This window comes from Urocitellus parryii, chromosome 12 (genome assembly GCF_045843805.1).
Source record: "Urocitellus parryii isolate mUroPar1 chromosome 12, mUroPar1.hap1, whole genome shotgun sequence".
In the NCBI taxonomy this organism is placed as follows: Eukaryota; Metazoa; Chordata; class Mammalia; order Rodentia; family Sciuridae; genus Urocitellus; species Urocitellus parryii.
This window is the reverse complement of record NC_135542.1, coordinates 51,536,504-51,562,230: the sequence shown is the minus strand read 5'-3', so window position 1 is coordinate 51,562,230 and position 25,727 is coordinate 51,536,504. Positions and strand designations below refer to the sequence as shown.

The following is a 25,727-nucleotide window of genomic DNA, read 5'->3' as shown; positions in this document are numbered from 1 at the left end:
GCACAGGCAGCAGGGCTGGCAGCAGAAACATTGGCTGGAGCCTGGAAAGATCACTACAGAGCACCCACAGGGAAAGATGGCTCCAAGGCCTGGGATCCTCACCTCTGAGGGTTCCCAGGCAGCAGGTGGATGGATACTCCCCAAAGGATGCTTTCAGATGAATTAGACCCAGAGAGAATCTCCAGTGATTTGCAAAACCAGCCCAAGGCCCTGTCCCTTCTGTCACATGCATGGAGCATTCCAGGAATGCAGGGTCAGTGCAGTAAAGTACTTGCCCCTTTTAACCTTCAGACACCATGAGTGGCAGTCACTGCCATCATCTTAGCTTTTTAGTGATCAGTCAAGTCTGAGATCCAGGTATTTTTACTCCAAGCCTCACACTCTCCTGTGATACTGAGTCTGATCCAGTAGCTAAGCACTGAGCCTCGCAGCCTGCAGCCATCCAGCCCAGCTTCGGAGTCTCCCAGAGGGTATACTTAAAATAGCCACAGATGAGGAAGTGTACACAACAGCTCTGACATTTCCTTTTTTTCATTTTGGAAGTAGGAATATAAGGGTATCAATTGGTAGGAGAAATATATAAGCATGCTTGTTTTTATGGTGAGACATGATGGCCATTTCCATGGTGAAGACACACATATCCTTAAACCCCAGAATGAATGCATTTCCAGGCTGTCGGGACAGCAAGTCTCAGGGGTACAGAAGTAGCCTGCTAGCACAAAGTGACGTCCCTCACCAAAATCATCAGACCGGGAGTTTCTAGGTTTAACTACAGGAAAGGAATTAGCACTTACTAATGGCCTATTATGTGCAGGGTTCTTAATATTTATTATTTGATTCTCAATGACTTTGTAATTTAAAGCAGGGACTCAAACAGATAAATGTACACTCACATGTCTCAGCATTTAAAACAGCAACGAAAGTATCCATCCATGAATGAATGGGAGAGAAAAATGTAGTCTATGCACACAATGGAATATTATTCAGCCTTGAGAAGGAAGGCAATTCTGACATGTTGTAACATAGATGAGCCTCGGGGACATTATGCTAAGTGAAACAAGACAGTCACAGAAGGATAAATACTATATGATTCCACATATATGAAGGACCTAGAGTCAGGTTCATAGATTCAGAAAGTTGAATGGTGAGCCGGGCACAGTGGCACATGCCTGTAATCCCAGCAACTGGGGGAGGCTGAGGCAGGAGGATGGAGAGTTCAAAGCCTCAGCAAAAGCGAGGCTCTAAGCAACTTAGTGAGACCCTGTCTTTAAATAAAATATAAAAAATAGGGCTGGGGATGTGGCTCAGTGGCTGAGTGTCCCAAGTTCAGTGCCTACTACTGCAACCCCACCCTTAACCAAGAAAAAGATAGTTGAATGGTGGTTGTCAGAGGGAAGAGGGAGCAGGAGTTAGTATTTAATGGGTTTGGAGTTCCAGTTGGGGAAGCTGAAACAGCTCTGGAGATGGGTGGTGGTGTCAGCTGTACAATAATGTGAATATGCTTAAGCCCAGTGAATGTATGCTTAGACACGATTAAAATGGAAAATTTCATGTTATGAATATTCAACCAACATAAAAATTTTAAAAAAGGACTTTGTAGGGTAGGGACCGCTCTTCTCATTTTACAGACAAGAAAACAGGCACAAAGGAAATCGCACAGCCAGACTGAAAGAGGGTCCACCTGACTTCAGAGCTCCACGTTCCTTTACATTAGGCCATCCCCCTTCTGAGCTTGTGGTACCCCTGGACTGACCAAGGTGTCCCCATCTCCAAGATTTCTTGGTCAAAGAATGGAGAAATTCCACGTGAAAAGAAACCTAGCTTAGACCCAGAAGAGTAGGTGTGGCTGGGGCTTGAATTATGGGGCTAAAAGTGAGAATTGTGCCAACATTTAAAATTATGAAATGAGGAGCTCCAGGCTCCCCTCTAATCCAGAATGATTATCTTCACTGCCGAGCATCCAATTTAAATTCATTGTGCTTAATACAAAGCCCCAGCACCAGAGCAGACTGTCTCCCGACATGCAGTTGCCATGGAGACTGCAGATGATCCTCAAAGGGAGCTGGGTGGCAGAGGGAACCAGGCGAAGGGGCCTGCGGAAGCCATTCTAAAATAGAGCTGCACAGAGAGGTCCTTTGTCACTCAACTCCGCAACAAAGCTCTTTCTGATCCCATGGTGGGGAAGTTTACGGGCCAGCAGGCCACAGTGATGTTTATTGAGCGTCCGGGCTGCCCATAGATGCCACAGAGGAGGGACTCATCAGCAATCTGGAATGAAACACGTGTGACCCCACTTGTTTTCTGTTCCTCATCTGTTTCGGCATTGTCAAGGTCCTCTCCAGTCCCATGGCAAGGTGGTGACAGTGCTGTGAAGCTGCTGAGGCAGGCTGCCAAGCCCCCTCCCTGGAAACTGATGTTGAAGAATCGGGGCTGCGAGGCCAGGGGAGGCTGGCAGACCTGCCCTGCACCTATCCGCCCGGTGGGTTATTTCACCTCTGCAACCCAGCTTGCCACCTGTGAGGGAAGGATCATGAGATCTACCTGAGCAGGGCTTCAAGGATCAAAACAAACATAATGGATACAGGAGCACTCTAATCAGTAGGCCCAAGGCACAGGCCTCCGTGCTCAGGTGCAGCCGCACTACAGAGGGAGACAGCAGGCGGGTGGAAGCTAAGGCTTCAGGTCGCATGGGGAGTCACACGCCACCAGGTGCCAGCTGGGGTCTGGAATGCCGAGTCGGCCAGGGACTGAGTGTGCCCCACACTCAGGACACTACATTTCCCACAAGGAAGGGAAAATCTACTCTTTGATGGCCACTGAGTCTAGGGCACAGAGATTCAGAGCCAGAGCACCCTCCTGAACACAAGTCCTGGCTTGTGCTAAGCCTGGCAAAACGGAGTCAAGACAGTAAACCCAAAAAGGAAAGCTACAGCCCAGTCCCCATGAGAAGAATGGAACCGAAAAGAACAGAAACCTGACATGGCAGATGGTGTGGCAATGGCACTGTGGTTAGAATTTCAGTCCAGGAAAAGTTTTATCCCAATCTTGTCTGCTTGGGACACCCCCGTTTATCACTACTCTCCGCTGACCCTAAGGCAAAGAGGGTATGGAACTAACTGTCCCCAATGATGTCATCACACTGCACTTTAAGATGTGGATTATGTATCTATAATATCTATAATCATGCCATAGATTTTTTTTTCCTCCAAGTAACTTGAGAAAGTTTTTACTCTTAGCCAACTGAAAGGGACCATGCTAATGACTGAGAATGTTTATTAGGTGCCTGGTTCATGAGCTCTGTTCACAGTTTTTGATTTAGAGCCTGCATTAAAAGTGGTTATTTGCAAGGACAACGATTAGCTAAACCAACTTTGAAATCGAAGAACAAAGTTGGAGAATTTACACTACCTGCTTTCAAGACTTACTGTACAGCTACAATAATCAAGTGCAGTACTGCTGTACAAAGATAGATAAATAGATCCACAGAAGAGAAAACAGATTCCAGAAACAGGCCTACATGTATATGGTCAACTGATTTTTGACAAGGGATAATATTTTCAACAAATGGTGTTGGGACAACTGGATAGTCTTATGCAAAAAAATTAGGAACCTCAACCCTTCCTACATGCTGTACATAAATTAACTTAAGATGCTTACATGCATAAACTTAAATGCATTGTAGACCTAACCGTAAGAAAACTACTATGGTTTTCATGTATCCCTCGAAAGTTCCAGTGTTAAAACTTAATCTCTAACTTCCTGTTGATGGTTTTGGAAGTGGGCTTTTGGGAAATAACTAGGATTAGATGAAGTCATGAGGGTGGGCTGGATCCATAAGAAGAGGAAGGAAGACCAGAGCTAGCACCCTTGCACTTCTTGCCCATATGATGCTCTCTGCTTTGCCATGATGCAGCAAGAAGGTCCTCACCAGATGCTGGTACATGTTCTTGGACTGGCCAGTCTCCAGAACTGTGGGCCAAATAAATCTCTATTCTTCATAAATTACCTAGTTTGTGATATTTAGTTATAGCAACAGAAAATGGACTAAGACAGAAAATATAGGAGAAAAATTTTAAATGACTTCAGATATCATAAAAAAATTGATTATAACACAAAAAGCATGAACTATAAAAGAAAAAAAACAATAAATTACACTGCAAAATTTAAAAATTTATACTTCAAAAGATACTGTTAAGAAAATGAAAAGGTTAAATTAAACAGACTGGAAGAAATTATTTGCAAAACATATAATCAACAAAGGACTTATAACCAGACTATATATCTTACAATTAGATAAAAAGAAGACCAGCAACTCAATTAAAACATGGGCAAAAAGCGTGAACAGACACTTCACCAAAGACACAGAGATAAACAAGCACATAAAAATACTCAATGTTAGTGATGAGGGAAATGCAAATTAAAAGCACAATGAGATACCACTTCACACCCACTTGAGGCTAAGATGGAAAAGACTGAACATAACAAGACAGCAGAGATGCCGAGCAGCTACCACTAGGAATATCCACTGGTGCAACCGCTTTGGAAACCAGTATGGAAATTTCTTAAAAAGCTAAACATAATCCAGCAACTGAGACATTCCACTTCTAGATAATTGCCCAAGTGCAATGACAGCTTATGTCCACATACACGTGTACATGAGTATTCAGAGAAGCTTTAGCCCCAGACTTACTAATGCTGAGGGAAAGAAATCAGATCAAAAAAGGAATACACACTGTATCATTCATTCCACTTACATAAAACTTCTAGGAAATGCAAACTAATCTGTAGTGACAGAAATCAGATGAGTGAAAAATGACAATAAAACAGAAGGAAAGCCAAAAGAAAAGAAAAAAAAAAACATAGAAAACAGATCAGGGATTACCTGGGACAGGAGCAGGGTTGGAAGGAGAGATGATTACAAGGACATAAACAAACTGGGGTTGGGGGAGATGGATGTATTTATTATATTAATTGTGATGACTTCATGGTGTATACGTATGTCAAAATGTATTAAACTTTATAATGTAAAATGTGCAACTTATTGTACATCAGTGATACTTCAATCAAGTTTTTTTTTTAAGGTGTATATTAAAAAAGAAAAAGAGTGGTTTCCCAAGTTATTTATTTCTGACCTCTCTCTCTCTCTCTCTCTCTCTCTCTCTCTCTCTCTCTCTCTGGTACTGGGAATTGAACTCAGGGGCACTCGACCACTGAGCCACATCCCCAGCCCTATTTTTGTATTTTATTTAGAGACAGGGTCTCACTGAGTTGCTTAGCACCTTGTTTTTGCTGAGGCTGGCTTTGAATGCGTGATCCCTCTGCCTCAGCCTCCCAAACAGCTGGGATTATAGGCATGCACCTTGCTATGACCTCTTACTTTCTCTACATATTCTTTTCTAGAGCTCACCACCTTATATCAATTTTAATTTTATTTTCAAATATTAATTGAGACTACTCTGGAGAGTTTGAATCAAATAGGAAAGTTATTTCTGGATCAGGGGTTGGATTAATTCATCTCTAATGGTACTTCTAAATCTAAAACCGGTGCATAAATGTGCAAGTGAGAGGATGTCCGAATGAGAGATGTGGAATGAGAGGAAAACACTGGTCAGTGAGAAAGCTCTCACTATTGTTGGCCCTTTGTTTTATCTTCATATAGTCATTAAGTATAGATTTTGTTTTAATTAATGAGAAATAAAAAAGGATCAGAAGGAGAGAAAAACACAGTTGGCTGCAGTGATAACCCAAGGGAAGGAGGAGGCTGAAACCACCCAGGGGAGAGGGAACAGCTACACTCAGGTCCACCTGGTATGAACCATTCTAAGACATATACCTTGTGTTCAACACAGAAACATGGCAACTTAGAAAAGTTTGGGAGAAAAGATACTTTCAACTGAGATTTTTTGAAGTTTTCCATAAGGTCACATTCAGAAAAAATTTTTTGAAACCCTAAAAAATATGTAATCATGGGCTGGGGTTGTGGCTCAATGGTAGAGCACTTGCCTAGCACATGTAAGGCACTGAGTTTGATCCTCAGCACCACATAAAAATAAATAAATTAAATAAAGTTATTGTGTCCATCTACAACTAAAAAAAGGAGGAATTTAAGAAAAGGGAAAAGAAAAAGAAAAATACATAATTCATATGCCATATGTATCACGGAAGTGCACATACAGCACATGATATCTTTTCTTCTTCCTTTTTTCTTTTTAGACTCAAGGATGAGAGCAAAATGCAGGTTTCTTGTCCTAGGTATGAATGGTTTCCAAGATGCATACAGGTGTTTCTATTCTGAACTCAAGATTTTAAAAATTCAAAGATCTCTCTATGTCGATAGATACTTTGCAAATACTCTTTGTTCTGGGAACTGAGGAGCTGCTTTGTCACCACAGGAGGTTATTTCCACTGTAAATGCAAAAGTTGATAAAAGAGCTAGATCCGCCAGGAAGGATCAACCTGGCTTACATTCTGGGCAGCGAATTAACGCACAGGTAGGAGGAGAGTTGCCATCGAGGTTTTGTTAAGCAAGATAAGTGGTTTGAAGTGGACGTCTTTAAATGCCAGCAAAATTTATAACCGGCTCTGTCTGCTTTTAGGAGAAAGAGAAAGCAGAGAACATTAGAATTTCTCACCATTACTAATAGGTTCCATTTGAAATCTAATACACAGAGTTGACCCTTACGGTAGAAATGGAATCCAATTATTCAGCTACTATTTGATGCTTAACAGTTTAATATGTATGCTCAGGAGGAAACTGCACAAATGGCTTTTTAAGGGGTCTGTCTTTGATCAATATGATCCATTTATTTATTTTTTTTAAATTCATATAATGCTTAGTAAGTACTAAGTACTAGTTTGAGTTCTCTACAAATAGCGGCTCAACGAATCCACAGAAAGTGCCAGTATAGTCTCCATTTTCCAGATAAGGAAATGGAGGTCCAGGAGACATTAACTTGCCCATATCACACACCTAGTTAAGTGGAGCTGAAATTCAGTTCCGGCAGCTGTCCAGGGCTCTATTCTAACCATCAGGCTGAGCTGACAGCAAATGCATGGATGTCTACCATATGCACAGACTATTCCATCTGTGTGTCTGTGGGGACTCACATATAAATCGTGGTCTCGGCCCCTTGGAGTCTTCACCCTCACCTAGAGACAAACTTAACATGGGAAACAACCTGAAAGCCCCGGGATGACACATGACTTTAGCTGGTGAGAAGCAAGATGCTAGGGCTGAATCTGCCAAAGAAGTGCAACAAGGGTGACTGAGCTTGGAAGGAGGGGTTCTGTGGACAGGTGGGGAGGGGATGCTCACAGGGGCAGGCTCAGAAAACCATCTCCCTGATGTACCGGCACAGGCAGAGAGCAGCTGGCTGTGAGGGATGCCTGGCCAGGACAAAGTCAGATCAGGAGTTGCCCAGGTTGAGGGTCCAGAAATTCAAACTTGATGTCTTAGATAACAGAGAACCATTGCAGGTGCTCAGGTGGGGACATGGTACAAAGCAGAGAGAGCTGTGAGGTGACAGTGGCTAAGGTGATTTTTTATTTTAAAAATGGAATCTTAAACAGATTTAAGTAGTTAAGGCAAAATTGGTGAGCAGAGGCATATCAGGGCAGAATGTCTATAGGGTGGCCATGTTAGTACATGTGGCCCCTGGTGGCAGAAAGGCTTCTAAGATGACTCCCATGACGGCCACCTCGACAGTCCTTCCTGTTGAGTGAGGAAGGGACCCAGTGAATAAGATGTGAAACCCAACCTATGAAAAGGTCATATTCTGTGGCACAGTGATTTCAAATAAGGGAGCTGACCCTCAGTGGGCCTCAACTAGTCATGAGAGCTCACACAGGGAAGGGGCTCTTTGTTTTTTTTAATCTTTTTTAAATATTTATTTTTTAGTCTTAGGTGGACACAAAGTCTTTATTTTATTTTTACGTGGTGCTAAGAATTGAACCAAGTGCCTCACGCATGCTAGGCGAGCGCGCTACCACTTGAGACACATCCCCAGCCTAAAGGGGCTCTTCTTGCTGAGAGAGATTCCAGCCAGGGGCTTGATGTGGGAGAGGGATTCGGGGTGAGAGCATCAGGTGATGGCTTTATGAGGGAGGTGGCACGTGGCATGGCCTGCTGGCCTCCTCTAGAAGCTGAGATCCGTTGTTGACTGACAGCCATCAAGGAAATGGGGATCTCAGGCCCCGAACTTCACCACCACATAAGCTTGGGAGGGGACCCTGAACTCTGGATGAGAATGAAGCCCAGTGACACCCCGATGTCCCATGTGGGGACAGCGAACTCAGTCACACCATGCCCAGACTTCAGACTACAGAACTATGAGCTAATAAATGGGTATTTTAAATAGCTAAATTTTCAGTATTTAGTTATACAGAAGAAAACTAACACACACCCTGCAAGTGGACCAGACAACACAGGGAAGGGTAGAAGGGACGTCTCCCCCTTGGGGAGGGAAAGCCAAGTCATGAAGCACTCATAGCACTCTCTGGTGGGACTGTGGGTGACTCGGAGAAGAAAGTGACCCTAAGCAGCCCGGCCAGTGGCAGAGAGGTAGAGTGAGCAGAAAGGATGTGATAGCAGCTGAACCGGGAAAACAAGCTGGGAGGTGACAAATGTCCAGAGAAGACCCACCAGAGTGTACGGCCAGGGACTCAGGCAGCATGAGCACAGATGGGTGGTAGATCAATTTCACTGTGGAGCCAAAGTGGGCAGATTTTTTCTCAAGGAACTCAAGAAACTGGAAGACAGCCCTGGGGTGGAAGTAGGCAGACCCCAATATTTATTCTATGTGTATTCTGCATCAAGCACTCTGAAGTATTTGTCACATACCACCTCGTTAACCCTCACAATCACCATGTATCAATGGTCCTGTTCTGAGGCACCAACTGCGATGTTAGCCCTACAGGGGGAAATGCTGCTTCTCAAAGCCACCATCTTGGGTGGGCAAGCAGTTTGTCAGCCTCTGCCTGAGAGGTCTCAGTTTCTTGACACCCTCATTTGGTCCAGGCAAGTTTAGAGTCATATTGGGTGAAGGAAATTATTTGTATACAGCCAGCCAAGAGGTCACAGGCTGACTAATGGAATGACTATCCAGTCAGTTCTGGGGTTTCAGGAGACCCTGAATGGATTGGTGAAAGAATTAGTCTTATACTGAGAAACCTGCATTCGGGTCCAGCTGTCTTTGGGACTGGGGGCAATGCATTCATTTTCTCTGGGCCTCCTATCAATGGGAGGATGGGTTCATGATTTCTTTCTTTTTTTTTTAATATTTATTTTTTTGGTTAGACACAATACCTTTTTTTTTTTTTTTTAATTTATTTTTATGTGGTGTTGGGCCTCACTCATGCTAAGCGAGCACTCTACGGCTGAGCCACAACCCCAGCCCTGGGTTCATGATTTCTAAGGTCCCTTCCAACATTATAGAATAATGAAGGAATATGTGAACTTGGGAACACAAATCAATAAATAAGACCACATAAGCATGGGTCACCATAGGCTGGAAAACACAGCAGAGTTTCAAGACTGGAAAGATATTTTGGCCAGAATTAAATAGAGTCAAAGAAAAAGAAGAAAGGACATGAGCAGCATATAAAGGTTAAAGCCAAATTTTAAAGGCAAGAATAGTGTGCCCAATGGATGGATGGGATCCTTCGTAAGGATGCTGGCAGGGCTGCACACCAAAGGGAGTTCGTGTTTACATCTATTTATGTGGCACATCTTAGGATTCCACCACAGAGGCTCCTCTGCAGTGGGAGAGGAAAGGGAGAGCCAAAATCCTCGGCTGGGTTGGGACCCAGCACATCATTCTAGTCTATGCCACTGAACGTCCACCAGGCCAATCCCATGCTGGACAAGCACTCTTCTGCTTTGGATTTGGCTTCCTCTATAAGTTGACTGTAAGATCTCCTACTGGTGCTGATTTTTTAGTTCCTGGGAGGCTGTCTGTCTCTAAGACTGTACAACCCCTGGCACAGACTAGATAGATAGATTGTCTCTGGTCCTCCAGGAAGTGGGCCAACCCCAGTCAATCTTCCACTTGATGACACCTCTACCACTGCCAACTTCTCTCACCATGACGAACCCAAGGGGGTATGGAAGAAGGACAAACGTCATGCCAGGGACACTTAGCAAGCCTAAGGGATCTAGGCCCTAGCCTGGGGTTTGGGTCTTGGAATGTGAATGAAAAGAAAGAAGCAAATAAGACAGGCAAAGGTCAGGCAAGGCCTATACGTTCAAAGGAGATTCAGGTGTCAGCCTTGGCATATAAGGTGAGGGTCAGATGGGCACCATAGTACAGCCAGGTTGTTAGGCCATTCCAAACACCAAGAAAGTTTCTGAATAATCTTCTGGCCAGTGATCAGAATCACCAGAGATGCTTTAAAAAATACTTATGGGGGAGGAGGCAGGCCTAGAGACATGGATTTAATTGGTCTGGGCTGGGGCCTGACACTGACATCTGTTAAAAATCCCCCAAGTGGTTCTAATGTAATTTGCTTCCAAGGGTTGAAAACCATTGGCCTAACTGTGGTTCTTAAAATATTTTTGGAGGAGAGGGAGGCAGGGAAGGGATGCAGAATTTTTTTAGTTGTCTATGGCTGCTCCTTCTCTACCGACTTAGTGAAGGGGCTAGTGCCTCTAGCTGAAAGGACTGATTCTGTATTTCCACCTGGCCATGAGTACCCCTAGTCGAGAGCCCATATGAACATTCTTTGTGATGCAATATTAAATATGTACAAAAGAATAAATGTTAACTTCTATGTAGGTCAAGTCCCCACAACTTGACTATAATCCCAGGCCTTTACCAACACAGGTGGGTCACTGGATCCCCTCAGTACCCCTCTCCTTGTCTCCCCACAGTTTCTTTCTAGAAGAGAGTCTGTATTATCAGCAAGCAGGTGGTCCTGGCACCTCCCGGTAAACACTGCTTCTGGCCTTGGAGGACGAGGCCTGCAGGTTAGAGGGGAAGAGGGAGGTGGTGCCTGGAGCAGGGCGGACGATCAAGTGACCAGGCTGTGAGCAGGGGAGCCAGGCAGAGCCTGTCGCAGCCTCAGAGGCTGCTGCGGCATGGAAGGCGTTTGCTAAAGTGCTGGCGAGAAATCCCTTCAGGCTGAGTACAATGGAGACCCAGATGTTCTGGGCAAAGCCAGGCTCTCAACTGTTTTGTTTTTCCAGCCCTGGCTGCTGCTGCCAAATCCACAAGTACGCAAAAGCTGAGGGGGTGCAAGGCTCAAGACCCGGAGGATCTGTCTGATAAGCACAAAAAGACTCGATGTGATCCCTCCATCTCTCTTGGCTAATTGCTCAGTGAGCTCTTCCTTGGGATCATTCTTCTATTATAACAATATGCTTCAAGTGAGCCAGACTTTCTTGGTGTGAGCTGAATAGGCGGTCTATCAGGGCACATGGCCTCTGCACAAGTGCCAAGGTGGAGTGAATAATTAAACCCACATGTCCCTGTCAGCCAGTGTTCTAACAGGAGAGCATTTTCTCTTCCCAGGAAATTTTCAGGAACCAGAGGAAATGGGAAGACAAAATGTTGAGTGGTAGGAGCAGCCATGTGGGAGTGGAGGGCAGAAGGGTGCAAGGGCAGGAATCCTTCTTGGAGGCCTGAGGAGGACTCTGGGCAGGTCTACTAAAGGGGTCCAGGAGGCTAGCTCAGGGGCTGGGCAACAGGAAGTCTGGGGCGTAAAGACACATGCAATCTTGCTGAGGGGATGGATATAATAAAGAGTCTGTTTAGGTGACACCACCAATCAGGTGGCTTGGTGGGGGTGGTCTATGGTCTAAATTCAGCACAACTGATGCCTGATATGAAGGCAGCCCAAACCTGCAGAAACTGGAAGGTCTGGAGCCTTTAATCACATAGGGTCCTTCAAATGTTTTCTGGAGGAAGCCAACCCCAGTAACAGTGGAGAAGCCTGTAAAAGATCAAGAGTTACCCTCCATTTTGCACAAAGATTTGTGTGCAGAGCTCTTCTTTGGCTCTGAAGAGCTGAAGGCTCTCAGGGGAAAACCTGTAACTCCTGGCTAATGAGGCTCTGGCAGATGACAATGTGGAAAATAAGACTGAGAGGGCCAGGCTGCCCTCCATGAGGCCAGTAGACAGCAGAGGGACAGCGTGGCATCTGGCCCTGAACTAAAGGTCCCCCAAAGCAGGAACACTAACCATTTTTTGGTACAAGGCCTCAGCATACCACCCCAGCATAGACTGGTGTCACTCACTATCAGAGGCATGTCAATGTGAAATACTGTGGCCTTTCTTTCATACTGCGGGGAGCATACACTGTCACAATTTGGAAAACTGTTTGGCAGTATCCACTGAAGCTGAACATTTTGTGTCATATTTTGACCTGTTAATTCCACTCCTAGGAATATGCCCAACAAATTGTGCACATACATGTTTGCCAAAAGATGTATACAAAATGTTCATAGCACGATGTCTTAACCTCAAACCAGCAAGGACGTAAATGCCCAGAGACAACAGAATGGGTAAGTACATGTAGTCTGTCACACAGTGGAATACAACAGAGCAACGAGAGTGAAAGAACCACAAACAACACACACATACAACAACATGGGTGAATCTGAGCAAAAGAAGTCAATGCAAAGGCACACCTGGCTTGATTTCATTCACATAAAGTAATGATACTCCAAACCGATCTGTAATTAATGTACTAAAAATCCCTGGCTCCTACAATTTAGATGGGTGTATATGATATGTGAATTAGATTTCAAAAACTTATGGTATTTAAAAAATACTACAGTATTCTGATTATAGTTAGAATAGTGGTTACCCTTGGTGGGGACCAGTGACTGGAAGGGGCTTCTGGATGCTAATAACATTTGGTTAATTGACAGGGAGCTGGTTACAAGGGTGTGTTCAGTTTTGATAATTCTGTATACTTAATATCTGTGCACTTCTCTGTATGCAGGCTACATTTCAACAAAAATGACATCAAAAATAACCACAAATAAAACTGTCCTGTCCTGTCCTGGTGCATAGGACGGCAAGCTGGATAGGCTTACTCACTTTAAAAAGGTACTGATTACCACCTGGGTACCATCCAAGAGGACCCCAGTTTATGAGGATGGGGTCACCCACTTCATTAGCAAGACATCACCTGCAGGGTCCAAGGGAGTTCTCAGAGGAGAGGAGGAGGATCTTCCCACTGCCTGACTTCCCTGGGCTTGACAAGAGAGGGCAGGTGTGCTCTCGGAGGCCAGAGAATGTCCTTACCCCAACTCAGATTGGTTCCTGGCTATTGGGTCCTGACTCCTCACAGCTCAACCTTCCGAGGGTCTATTTTGCAGATCCTGGACGGGGGAAGAACGTGTTCTTACCTCAGGGAGACTGTCAGGCCACCTACCTGGGGCAGATGGGTGCATAGGGGCCAGCCTCTCCTATACGTACAGTCCCAGCCAGACTCCTCAAGGGTGGCCTTGAGGGGCCTCATCAGCTGCTGCCTAGCATCAGGAACACCTGAGCCCCCAAGAAATGAATCCCAGGGGGAAATCCCTGGGCACAGGGGAAGGGTTCTCTGACAACGACCCTAACCCCAGATAGAGTACTAGTAGGATTTTAGGTTTCAGGGCCACGAGGGGTGGGGGTTTGAGGCTGTCAGCCTATGTAGGACCAAGAACTGGTGAATTCCTCTCACCCAGGGAGCATTAGAGGCCAAGCCCACTATAAATAGTCAGCATAAGGAACTGCTGCCAGGGTTGGAGACTTGCGCCCTTGAGATTCTGATTCAGTTCTGTGTTTGAAAACAACTTCCTAGATGAATCTGACGCTCCCTGGGTGTAGACAGCCATCTGGATATGCAGTATTTGCCCATTCATTCTACAAATATTCACGGGCAGCTAGGCTCCAGGTCAGTGCGGGCTCCAGGAAAGCTGACGAATGCAGAGGCTTTGCCCTGCATGTTCCCGCTGTCTGACGTCCAGGAAGAGGCTGGAATGTGACAGATCATTATGATGAAGAGGAAAGACATCAATGATAGGTTTGGAGCACAAAGAGTGAAAGAACCCATCTGTGTGGCTCCTGATTCCTGTTTCACAGGCTTGAATTTTTGTCCTCTGCATTCAGGAACATACAGTAGCTCAGACCCAGCCCAATTAAATATTGTTCCTGATAACTCACACTAAAAAGAGAACAATCAGTATTTTTTAAGTCATTTATACAAACAACAAACAAGCTAGGAGAGAAAACAGAAGATAACTATGGCTTTTTCACGATTTCTGCTATCAAAAGCAACTAGAGAGGTGATTTTATAATCTGTCACACTTTGGGGATTCAATTTAGCTTATCATGCATAAACAAGTCCACCAAGCCAACTCTTCCCTCCTACACAATAATAAACACAGCTGATCCTCTTCTTTCTCTAGTTCTGTGTAACATGACATAAAAATATAAAAATAGCTGGGTGCCATGGTGCATGCCTGTCTGTAATCCTAGCTATTCAGGAGGCTGAAGCAGGAGGACTGCAAGTTTAAGGCCAGCCTCAGCAACTTAGTGAGATCCCCTTATGAAATAAAATTTAAAAAGGGTTGGGGGGTTGTAGCTCAGAGCTGGAGCACTTGCCTAGCATGCATGAGGCCCTGGGTTCAATTCCCAGTGTTGTGAAAAAAATTTTTTTTTAAACATATGAAAATACAATCAGTTCCTGGCCTGGGTACATGGTAATGCAATCAACAAACAGGTTTAAATTCTGTCTTTTAAACTGTCTGAGACAAGTAGGTGGAAATCCCTACCCTAGTTGCCATAAAAGCCCCTAGAGACACCTTTCTTTTGGTAGTAACAGAGTGGGAGCATCTACTTTGGTTTCTGTTCCCACTGAGTGACTGAGACTCAAGGCCAAATGGTATCAGGGTTTCATCTGGAGCAGCCCCAGGAGCAGAATAAAGAAGCCACTTTTGGCAAACAGGAGCATTACCTTGGTCCCATGGTAGAAGTCATCCACGCAGGTGGCATTCATGAAGGTCTGGTGGAAGTGGGTGCTGGTGTCGATGCCTCCAGGGATCACCAGTTTCCCAGTGGCGTCAATCACCTTGGCCCCTCCGGGGATCATCAGCTCTCGGCCCACCTGCTGGATGATGCCGTTCTCAATGTAGACATCGGCCTCATGGGTGCAGTCATCATTCACCACCTTGCCTCCCTTGATGAGAATACGCACGCTGGCTGAATTGGCAAGCATGTTCCTATGGAAGGTGACAGGGGAACCAGTCAAGGTCAAAGTTCCTTTCACAGTCACTAAGGCCCACTCCTTCCTAGCCACACTTCAGTCACCCCTTCCTAGAGCCAAACTCTGTGGTCAAGGTGAGCAGAAATGGGGAGAAAGTTACTCTTGAGCCTCAGAAAACTGGTCCAACAGCCAACTGGGGGTCATGAGCCTCCCAATGACCTCACAATGGACTCATGACACAGTGGCAGTAAAGGGGAAGCTGGGGCCCACAAAAATACCATTTTTACCTTCCAGAAATGCTGTGTGAGTTCTAAAGCACTTTCGTATCTACTATCTCATTTTAGCTCCCCAAATAACTCCAGGAGTCGCATTTTACAGATGAGAAAGTCAAAGTGCCAAGGACTTTATGTCTACCAAGTAGCCAAGCCAACGAGCAGGTCTTACATGACCAGTGTCTCTACTATGCTCCGTGGTGTCTGTCCCGAGACGTCAGAGGCTCCTGGGGCAAGTCTCAGCCAGATCCTCCAGCCCTCCCAGCTGCCTAATTCACAGCATTCTTCAGATGGACCCTCTCAGTTCACGCCTCAGGGTGGGCCTCCAGAAGGCTGCCCTCCCCCATGGGGCTCCACAGCCGGCTGCATGGTCAGCTCTTCTGAGAGCTGTTGAAAACACCTGTGGCCAAGCCCCACCCCCAGAGATTTGGGGGTTGAATGAAGGCCACTTCTATACCCAGCAAACTTCTCATTCTTTAGGACTCAATTCAACCGTCTCTTCTTCTAAGCAGCTTTCACTGATTCTCTGGGTCTTCATGGGATTAAATGCTTCTACAGCTCTGGATTCTGTCCCCACCAAGTGACTGAGACCCTCAAGGCCAAATGGTATCGGTGACCTTTGCCTTTACCTCCTCTTCATCCCCAGCCTCTCTTAGAGGACACTTGAAACTGGTGAATAATCGAATGAATAACCTCATCTTCTTGTTGCACTCTGACACAACCAAAATGTTAAGGCACTGAGTAGGCCGATTCCATATTTGTTTCCTGGGCTATTTGGCATCTCTGTCTAGGATAATGGTCAACTTCTTGAATACAACAAATAACTGTGAACATATTGTCTCTCATTCTCGTCGCTTCATTTTGTCTTCCACCAGGCAAGTGTCCAGGATGAAGAGGCCTGAGGACCTGTGGAAGGAACTCCTCTTGAAAGGAGACAGACACATCATCTCTCTGCTCTCTGCTCTTGGCCTGCTCTCATGGACACAGTTGGCTTAAGCAGTTGGCTTATTCTTTTGCCAAGTGGGCCAGGCTGGAGCGCATGGAATCTCAACACCAAGAAGCTTTCAGGGCCCTCCGAGCCTTGAGCACCAGGTGCTCCTGCAGTTCAGACAGGCTGGCCCTTGGGGCACTGCGCAGGGGAGCGCTGGGAAACAAGATAGGTAGCTGGGAGTGATAGTTGTACCCTATGAACACCTGCTCTTTGCAAGGTATCATTCTGACCTCTGGGGAGAAGAGATCTGCTCCCTGGTGTGGAAGGGCAGAGAGGCCATGGGAGGAGTTGAGCTGGAGAGACTGGGAAGAATTGGGATGGCCACAGCCACAAGTCTGTTTATTGATGGAAACTGGGCATATTTCTGAGGATCTTTTGTCTCATGATCTGAAAACCAGAGACTTAATTTCAGAAGCAATAATTTTGAAATGGTTGGGTTCTCAGATGATGGACAAAGCTACTCTGACCAAATCTTCTCTCTCCCTCTCCCTCCTTCTCTCTCTCTCTCTCTCTCTCTCTCTCTCTCTCTCTCTCTCTCTCTCTCTGTTATTCCAAAGCCACGCTCAGGTGTGACTATGAAAACACAGGTCCAAGTTCTCAGTTTGCATCACAAGAGGGGAGTGATGATAGTGGCAGGGGTTGCTGAAAGAGGACACACATCTGATCCTCTGTGCAAATATGAATCCTTACATTTCCAGAACAGTTTCAGGGTAAAAGGAGCATAGTTCTTAAGTCCCTGTTGGAAATAACAACATTGGTTTGCTTCCATTTCACAGCACATGCCTGGTGCAGAACCAGGAAGTGTGTGGTATAGTAATGACTGAGTTTTGCTACTCCAATCAAAGCCAAGGGCATCATCTTCAAGAGAAGCGAGAGCAATGGCTCTCAATACCACACACCCAGCACTACACATGCATTTTATCTACACAGCAATTCTACAAAATGGAAACAAGGGAGGGGGGTAAATGTTCGCATCATTAGAGGAGCAGGAAACAGAATTTGAAAAGTAATAGGAAACAAGAGCCAACTAAGGGTCATACAACTCCAGGAGGGGGTGTGGGTTTCAGACCAGGTCTGTCTGGCTGCAAAAGAAGTTGGAAGTGTTAACTCTGCATACAAGAGGCGGGGATGATTGTTATGGTCTTCATAAGTTACTATTTTTGTTTTGTTTTTTTTTAAGAGAGAGAGAGAGAATTTTTAATACTTATTTTTTAGTTCTCAGCGGACACAACATCTTTGTTGGTATGTGGTGCTGAGGATCGAACCCGGGCCGCATGCATGCCAGGCGAGCGCGCTACCGCTTGAGCCACATCCCCAGCCCATAAGTTCCTATGTTTTCAAAAATTTATATAATAAACTTGGGTTAGTCTGAGCATTTATGTTAAAGAGCTTTTCCCTTTTTTAAGCTAAATAGAAACCAGAAGGAATCCAATGGCCTTCACTCAGGTCCAACTGGTGCCGTCCCTTCTGCCACATCCTTTCTGGGAGGAGACAGAGCTGTTCCACCAGTCCCAGCACTTACTCCCCTTCTCTTGGCCCTTGGACTGCCACCACCTGTTCCAGCTCCTGCCGGAAATCTCAGAAGGTTAACCTGGCGCAGAAGAGGGTTGGTTCCCCTAAAGAATAGAGGAAAGTTCTGGGACCTCCCTGGCCCAGGGATCCCATTCCCACAGGCTTAGACTAGTCCTAGAAATCCAGGCTGGATTGCACTCCTGTAACTAGTGCAGAGGTAACTCATCTCAAAGCAGAGAGGACCTTATGAATAATGTTAACTTATGGTCATTAAGCACCTCCTATTCATGAGACCTTTCACTAAGCCCATATATGCACTATCTTATTTAATCCTTACAATGCCCCGGACAGCACCATGACCACTCCATTTTTTTTACCAAGAGGATGCTGAGGCTTAGGAAAGTTAAGAAACTTCCTTAAGATAAAGTTTATAAGAGTAGAGATGGAAAGAGAGTTTGTCTTTGGAGCAGTTATGGGATGAAGGTTTGTCTCTCCTCATCCCCAAATTCATATGCTGAATATCCCTAACCTCCAGTGCAGTTGGCTACATTTGGAGATGCAGCCCTTAAGGAATTTAAGGTTAAATGAATCTAAGGGTGGGGCCCTGATCTGATGTGAGTAGTGACCTTGGAGCAGGCGACATTGGAGTATCCTCTCTCTTTCTCCATGAATGTGAACAGAAGAAAGGTCATCTGAGGACACAGTCATCTACCAGTCAGGAGGACAGTCCTCACCAGAAATGGACCCTTAGGCTTCTAGCCTTCAGACTGTGAGAAAACATTTCTGTTCAGCCACCTTTCTATGGCATTTTGTCATCCAGCTCTACAGATGAACACAAGTGCCTACACTCTTAGCTTTGAACCATGCTGCCAGTATGGAAGTGGGGTCACTCAGTCCCCAGATCTTCAGCTACCCAGTAGAAATACTTCAGTGTAAATCATAACCCACCCTGGAGGCCTGACTGAACCTGGCATGGTGAGCTCCACCCTTGCCTCCTGGGCCACTTCTAGTTACAGGGAATGATGTGGCCTGCTGTCATCAGAACCACCTGTGGGGCTTCAACTTGTCCGGTTCACCCAAGCCTTGGGACCCTCTAGGCCTGCGCTGGCTTATGTGGATAATATTGTAGCACAATTGCTTAACATATTCCCTACCTAAGTGCATTTGGAGAATAGCTTTTGAAAATGAACATTTGTGTGTGGTATAATAGTTCATAACTTCATTCCTTTCCACTGGAGACAACTCTGGCAAAAACACAGGCTCTGCTCTCAAGAAACTCAGCCTACTGGGGGAGAGAGGCAACTGCTTCACTAAGGGATTGAAGGATAAGCCGGACACTAACTAATTTGGCAGGTGTTGGTTTAAAATGGAGTCTTTCCATCCAGAGATCAGAGCCGGCAAGGGTGACACCAGCAGTTCCGTGGTCATCAATTCTCCCACACATTTCTACATTTCCAAGTTATGCCCAACCCCTTCCAATCCCCTCTGGCTGTTGACTGTTGACCTTCATTCTGCTGCTCCCCACCTCCCCCTGTAACCTCATTAGCACCTCCTCCCTACAGCTTTCCCTGTTAGTCTTTGCTAAACTAGACAAAGGAAATGTCCCTGGCATCTCTCTCTGCAGCATATATGTGGTCTGTGCATGGAGCTGGGGGTGTCTGGGTGGGGTGGATATTCTGCACCTCTCAGGAGAGTCCCCACAAAGGGAAGGATTTAAGGGCAATTATAACATTGGCTCTTAAACACTAAAGACCACCGGCTGCCTTTCTCCCTCTGCTCTGATGGAGGCCATGTATCCAGAGAACACTCTTACCAGAGGTTGTGGTCAGAAGGAAAAAGAAGCTCTCCAGAAGGTCAATAGCAGATTTACCAATTTATGATGCTTCAAGTCACCTGGTTTATTCTAAAATGCAGTAACTGTGAAGACAGAGCCAGCCATCTGGCCCACTGGGTCACTGCATGCTATGAACACATGTTTGTGCCCTTCCCCCACCCCATGCCCTGAATCCCTAATCCCCAGTGTGATGGTTCTTAGAGGCAGGGCCTTTGGGAGTAATTAGATCATGTGGGTGGAGCCTCATGAATGGGATTAGTGCCCTTATTAGAAGAGACAGAAGAGATCTCTCTCTGCCGCATGAAGAAACAACAAGAGATCTGTCCCTTAGCCAGGAAAAGAACCCTCACCAGGAACCAAATCAGCAGGAACCTTGACCTTCCAGTCTTCAAAACTGTGAGGGAATGAATGTTTGTGGTTTAAGTCACCCAGACTATGCTATTTTTGTTACAGCAGCCAAATGCACCAAGATATTACACTAGACAGAAACGAACATTATAATCAAATCATCACTAAGGAACAACTGGGCCTTAAAATAAATGTCACTTCCATTAAAGACGTCTGGCTATATCACACATGCCCATATGTTTAACGAAAAATTTTAATCATTCAGCTATTTTGTCTATGCAAACAAAAGAATCCAGAACACATGTCTATCCTCTCAGACAGAAATGATGAAAAATGTTTGATAGTTAAAGCTATAAGAATAAGTCAGAAGTAAGGAATTCTAGCACTGCGCAGATTCATCCAGTTTGCCCTAACTTTCCCTCCAGTCCCCAGATTTTATCAACAGTGACCTTGAACTGAAGGACAGTAGTCCAGGACTAGCAGGGTGGTGGTACACGGCAGATACAGGGACCTGAAGGATTTTACAATTTATTCAGGGAAGCAATGATGCCTTCCACGGCAAGATGGTGGGTATCTTTGCTATGCCAAGATTTATCCAACCGTACACAGCTTGCATCCCATGATTTCCCAGTTCTGTGGCATAGTGTTCTTATGCTCCTGAACCAGTTACGGTTCAGAGTGAAGGTGATGTGCGATGCTGAAACTGGGATTTCCAGGTGGGGACAACACTATAACCAGGTCTTTTATGAAAGAGCCTCTTCATGTTTAAAATAGTAACACTCTTTTGCTACCCAACAACAACTTTGCTGGATAACAAATCACAGCTCCCCAACCCTTTTTAACTGCCTTGGAGCTGTTCCCATGCAGAGAACAGCACAGGGAGCATGGTGCTGAGGGGACAGTCAAGGTTATGCCAGCTACCGCTGTTTGCCCATGACAGGCGAACACCCTACCCTCCTACAAGGCATGCAGTGTAGTTCTGCCAAGGAAATGCCAACCCCAACACCGCATTTTGGAGTTGTCTACTTCTGTCATCACCTTCCCAGTTTCCTGGGCCTGTGGGGAGGTGTGAGACAAGGGGAGCTGAACGGTCTGTCCTGCACAGCTGGCCCTGCCGCAGCTCAGCTGCAGTCTGCACAGACACATGGGGCCAGAAAGGTGCAAAGGGGACCCTTCTTGCATAAAGACCTGAAAATAAACTTGATAGGTATTGGTTTAACACATGGATTTCCTCTTTCTAACAGGCACAGTTTGACTCACATTCCCTCTTTGGATTGAATCCAGAGAAAAATGTGTGATTTTTATAAATAATCTATCACTGTGATGTCCTGCAAGAGGAGAGCTACACAACTAACGTGACATGAAGCTAAGCCTAATGGCAACCTGGGTGGCAACGTGAAGGGCAGGTGAAGTCAGAACAAGTGGCAGAGGACACAGGCTGGCTCCAGACAGATGACACTTCTAAAGGATCAAAAGGCACTCGGCACACTTGTTTGGGAACCCTAACCCGCAGCTATTTTTCTTCTGATCAGCAGCTTTCAGAAGCCTTCTCTCTGTTCTAATTTAGAGCCAGCCCTAATGGGGAGGGGAACGTTGGCACTTGTAGCACCCTAGGGTCACTCAGGAAAGGGATTCTCTTTTGAGATGAAACATGACAGCAAATCAAAGGTTCAACAGATCCCCCAAATCAAAGGGGAGTCTGAGATGAGTGGGAGACGTTGAAGGTCTAGGTTAATACATTTAATTAAAAAAAAAAAGTAAATTGCTTTCCAAATTTAGAAAGCACTAAATAATATTTAACTAATATTAACACACAGTATAATGTTATAATTAATTCTTTATTGTTTTAAACCTTTATTTCAATTATTTTTTTTAATGTGGTGCTGAGGATTGAACCCAGTGCCTCACACATGCTAGGCAAGTGCTCTACCACTGAGACACAACCCCAGCCCTCTATATTATTTTCATCAAACTATTGAGTAGATTTAATATTTATGAGGCTGGGGATGTTAACTCAGTAGTAGAGAGCCTGTGTTCAGCATGTGCAAGGCCCTGGGTTCAAACTCTAGCACCAAACACAAACAAATCAACAAAATAGAATTAAAAAAATATTTCTAACACCCAAGTAAGGCATACAGAATAATGATACAAAGACCTGTGGACTCAGCATTGTTATCATCCAAGTCCCCACACCTTATTCAACTAACTCATGTCCTCCTTCTCAATTCCCTAGTGCATTTATATAAACTAATGACTCATAACAATCAGGTCACCAGTAAAAAAAAAAAAAAAGATTGTAGCTATTTCTTCCCCTATGACCTCCTCTCTCAGAGACCTACCCCACCTGCTCTGTGAGCAAGTTCTTCACTACCCTCTCCTCCACTTTCCAAAGCAGGCAGAAATCTGAAAACCTATTGACGGAGCAGGGGCATTTTACTATTGTCCAAATGCCCACTGGACCACTTTTTTAGGATGTTCCACAGGCAGCAGGAATTCAGCCTGTCCAAAAACAACCCCACTATCAACCATCATGGTCCCCAGAAATCTGGAACTCCTCCTAGAGTCAACCCAACCTGGTGGGGACCTGGTACCAGGGCCTGGAACAGGAAGATGGACCAACATATGTTAGAATAGCACATGGACAGAGGCTACAGAGAGGCTGTGGCCTATACTATGTCCACCATGACACACCCTGGGTCCATAAGCATAGTTCCATGTCAAACTGGCTAGTCAGGAGGCCTCTTCATGCCCCACCCGGTCCTTTTTATTAACCCAGAGGCTGAACAAGGTCAAACCTATAAGATGGCCTGCATCATTCTTGGGGAGGACTGGCCAAGAGTGTTTGTAGTTAGGGACCATGAAGCATCTCCATCCAGAGTACTGCCACCACCTTTGTCACTGTGCTGCATAGAAGCTGGAGAGGACCAAGTTGGTCAGGAGAGGGCAGGACTACAGTTCGGAGCCAGCACCAGAACAGCTTCTTCAGAACTGTCAGAGGAGAGAGAAGGCAAACACCATCCCAACCTGTCTGCACGATGGGTGTGAACACAGTGAACAAGGGCTTGTTCTTGAGGAAATTTAAAAACAAACTTAAGGACAAAGGACTGCCACAAGCCCACCCGAGAGATGGCGCCTGGTGGGCCCAGCCAGAGTTGGGTGAAACAAACAGCTTCTGGGAAGGAGAATGTAAATCCAAAGGATTGAGTCCTTCACAGGCTAAGATGGAGTAAGAGGTTTTAATCCCACGGGTTCATCTGGATTGGCCTGGCTCAGCACGGCAGGACGTAAAGAGCAAGCACCATCAGTGCGCACAGGACAAAAGCTAAATTCCCAAGGATTAGCTCTGAGAGGGTGGAAAGAAATGGAGCCACAGACCACTTGTTCAACAAGATTAGCTCTAAGGCGCAGAAGAAAAACTGGCAGTTGTCGCTGTGGAAAGCCAAAGCTGAGTCAGCGTGGTGGTACATGTTGGGATAGGTCAGGTTTAGTTGTGTGTTAGTGCACGTGTACCTAGGTGTGCATCCGATCCCAGGGGTGTGTAGTGCAGACCTTGGTATTTGTGCAGAAACCTGGCTCCTTATAGGTGTCACTCACTCATCACCATCAGGAGGCTACATCTGAGGCTCAGGGAGGCTGAATACTGGGAAATGTAAGTCTGAATGATCCCACTTCCACGAGGCCAGTTCCTGCAGAACCCTGAGAACGACAGAAGGGGTATGCATATAGGGGTGATGAGGACTTCAGGCTGTTGGCAGAAGTTTTAACCAGAGAATACCAGGTGGCCGGTGGAGTCGCCACCCCTGACGATCCCCTGGCAGATTCCTCACCCTTGCCAAGCTTTCCAGGCCCTCGCCAGCTGTCCCTGACCCCAGGAAGAATTCCATCGGCTCCCTTGGAAGAACAGCAGCTGCATCTCCAAGGCTCCAGTGGCCCAGAGTGGCTGCTTCCCAGCAGGCCAGCCAAAGGGTGGAGGGGCCGGCCCCCCACTGTGGGAAGTGATGGGGCAGACTCTTCTCAGCTTGGGACTATGTTCACAGATGGGGTGTGATAACTGCGCATACATCCTCTGCACTCTTCTGTGAGTCATTAATAGGAGAAAAAAACACCTTTTCCTAAGTATAAAGTCCGGGCCACTTGACAAATCTAGATTTGGGAAAAAATTGAGCATTGAATATAAAATTTCTATTTTTTTCTCTTTTAAACTAAAAATTAGTATCAACTAACTATAGACATTTGCAATATCTTGCAAGCAATAATTGAAATAAGTAGACATGAAATAGTAAATAAAAGTATGATTTCATTCAGATAATGATCAAGACCAGACAACAAGTGAAATAGAGTTTTAGCATATAATGGTAAAATCATGAAGAAAAAGTTGTGATGACCAGAAAAGTCAGGACAGTGGGGTTCCATCTGGGGGAGGGAGGGGCTCTTGGGCAGAGGGAGCTCTCAAAGGCTGCAAGTGTCAGGTACAAGAGAGGACATAGGAGTGATGCAGACAGCTTTTTTTTTTTTTTAAGAGAGAGAGAGAGAGAGAGAGTTTTAATATTTATTTTTTAGTTTTCGGCGGACACAACATCTTTGTTTGTATGTGGTGCTGAGGATCGAACCTGGGCCACACGCATTGCCAGGCGAGCGCGCAACCGCTTGAGCCACATCCCCAGCCCCTGCAGACAGCTTTAGTCTTTAAACTGCCCATAGATCCTCTTCACTCTTCCATATATAATTCATCAAACACTTAAAAATTTTTAAATCTTGGAATAATTGCATGTTTATACAAATACATGTCAAGTATTATCAAAACCAAAATATGTGTGCAAAAACAGACCCCATGAGAATAACCAAGGGTTTGTATTGAGGGGTTACAGGTGATGTTTCCCCCAAGAAAATATTGTGGCCAGGTGCAGTGGTAAACGCCTATAATACCAGTGACTCGGGAGGCTGAGGCAGGAAAATAGGCAAGTTCACGGCCAGTCTTGACAGCTTAGAAAGACCCTGTCTCAAAAAAATAAAAGTGGGACTGGGATTGTGGCTCAGTGGCAGAGGACTTGCCTAATGTGTGAGGCCCTAGGTTTGATCCTCAGCACCACATATGAATAAACAAAGTTAAAAATCCATCGGAAATTTAAAAATATTTTTAAAAATAAAAAAAATAAAAGGGCTGGGATGTAGCTGGGTGGTAGAGCACCCCTGGATTCAACCCCCAATGTGGCAAGGAATAAAAATAGTAACTATTTTAAGCCATGCTGGTACTTTATATTGTTTGGGAAAAAATTGCAATAAAGTGGAAATTTTCCCCTCTTCTTTTCAAGAAGTCTTGCCCACACCATGATGTCACCTTCTCAAAGGTTTTGAGAAAGGGCTGTTTGACTCTTGAAATTAAACAGATTTCAGGAGGGCTCCTGCCATCTCCTCTGAGATATAGAATTCCTTCAGAGTGTCAGGTACCAGGTAATTTCATCTTCTGCTTAAAACATGTTTCCCCCAATTGAAGCTGCTTTTACCTGCCAGTTACTGAGATCCAAGAATGCTTCTGCCCAATCAAGGATGTCCCTATCCCTTGTGCCTTTCTCTGCTA

At 45.3% G+C, this 25,727-nt stretch overlaps 1 protein-coding gene across 1 annotated transcript in view; it reads right to left on the bottom strand.

The window, feature by feature from the left end:
* The window catches only part of Dpysl5 (dihydropyrimidinase like 5), a 78,677-nt gene that overhangs the window by 30,047 nt on the left and 22,903 nt on the right, over window positions 1-25,727 (bottom strand). The window contains exon 2 of the mRNA XM_077791995.1: window positions 14,944-15,208. Coding sequence (XP_077648121.1) covers window positions 14,944-15,204 — 261 coding nt within the window. The 5' untranslated portion in view covers window positions 15,205-15,208. The remainder of the gene's footprint in view (window positions 1-14,943; window positions 15,209-25,727) is intronic.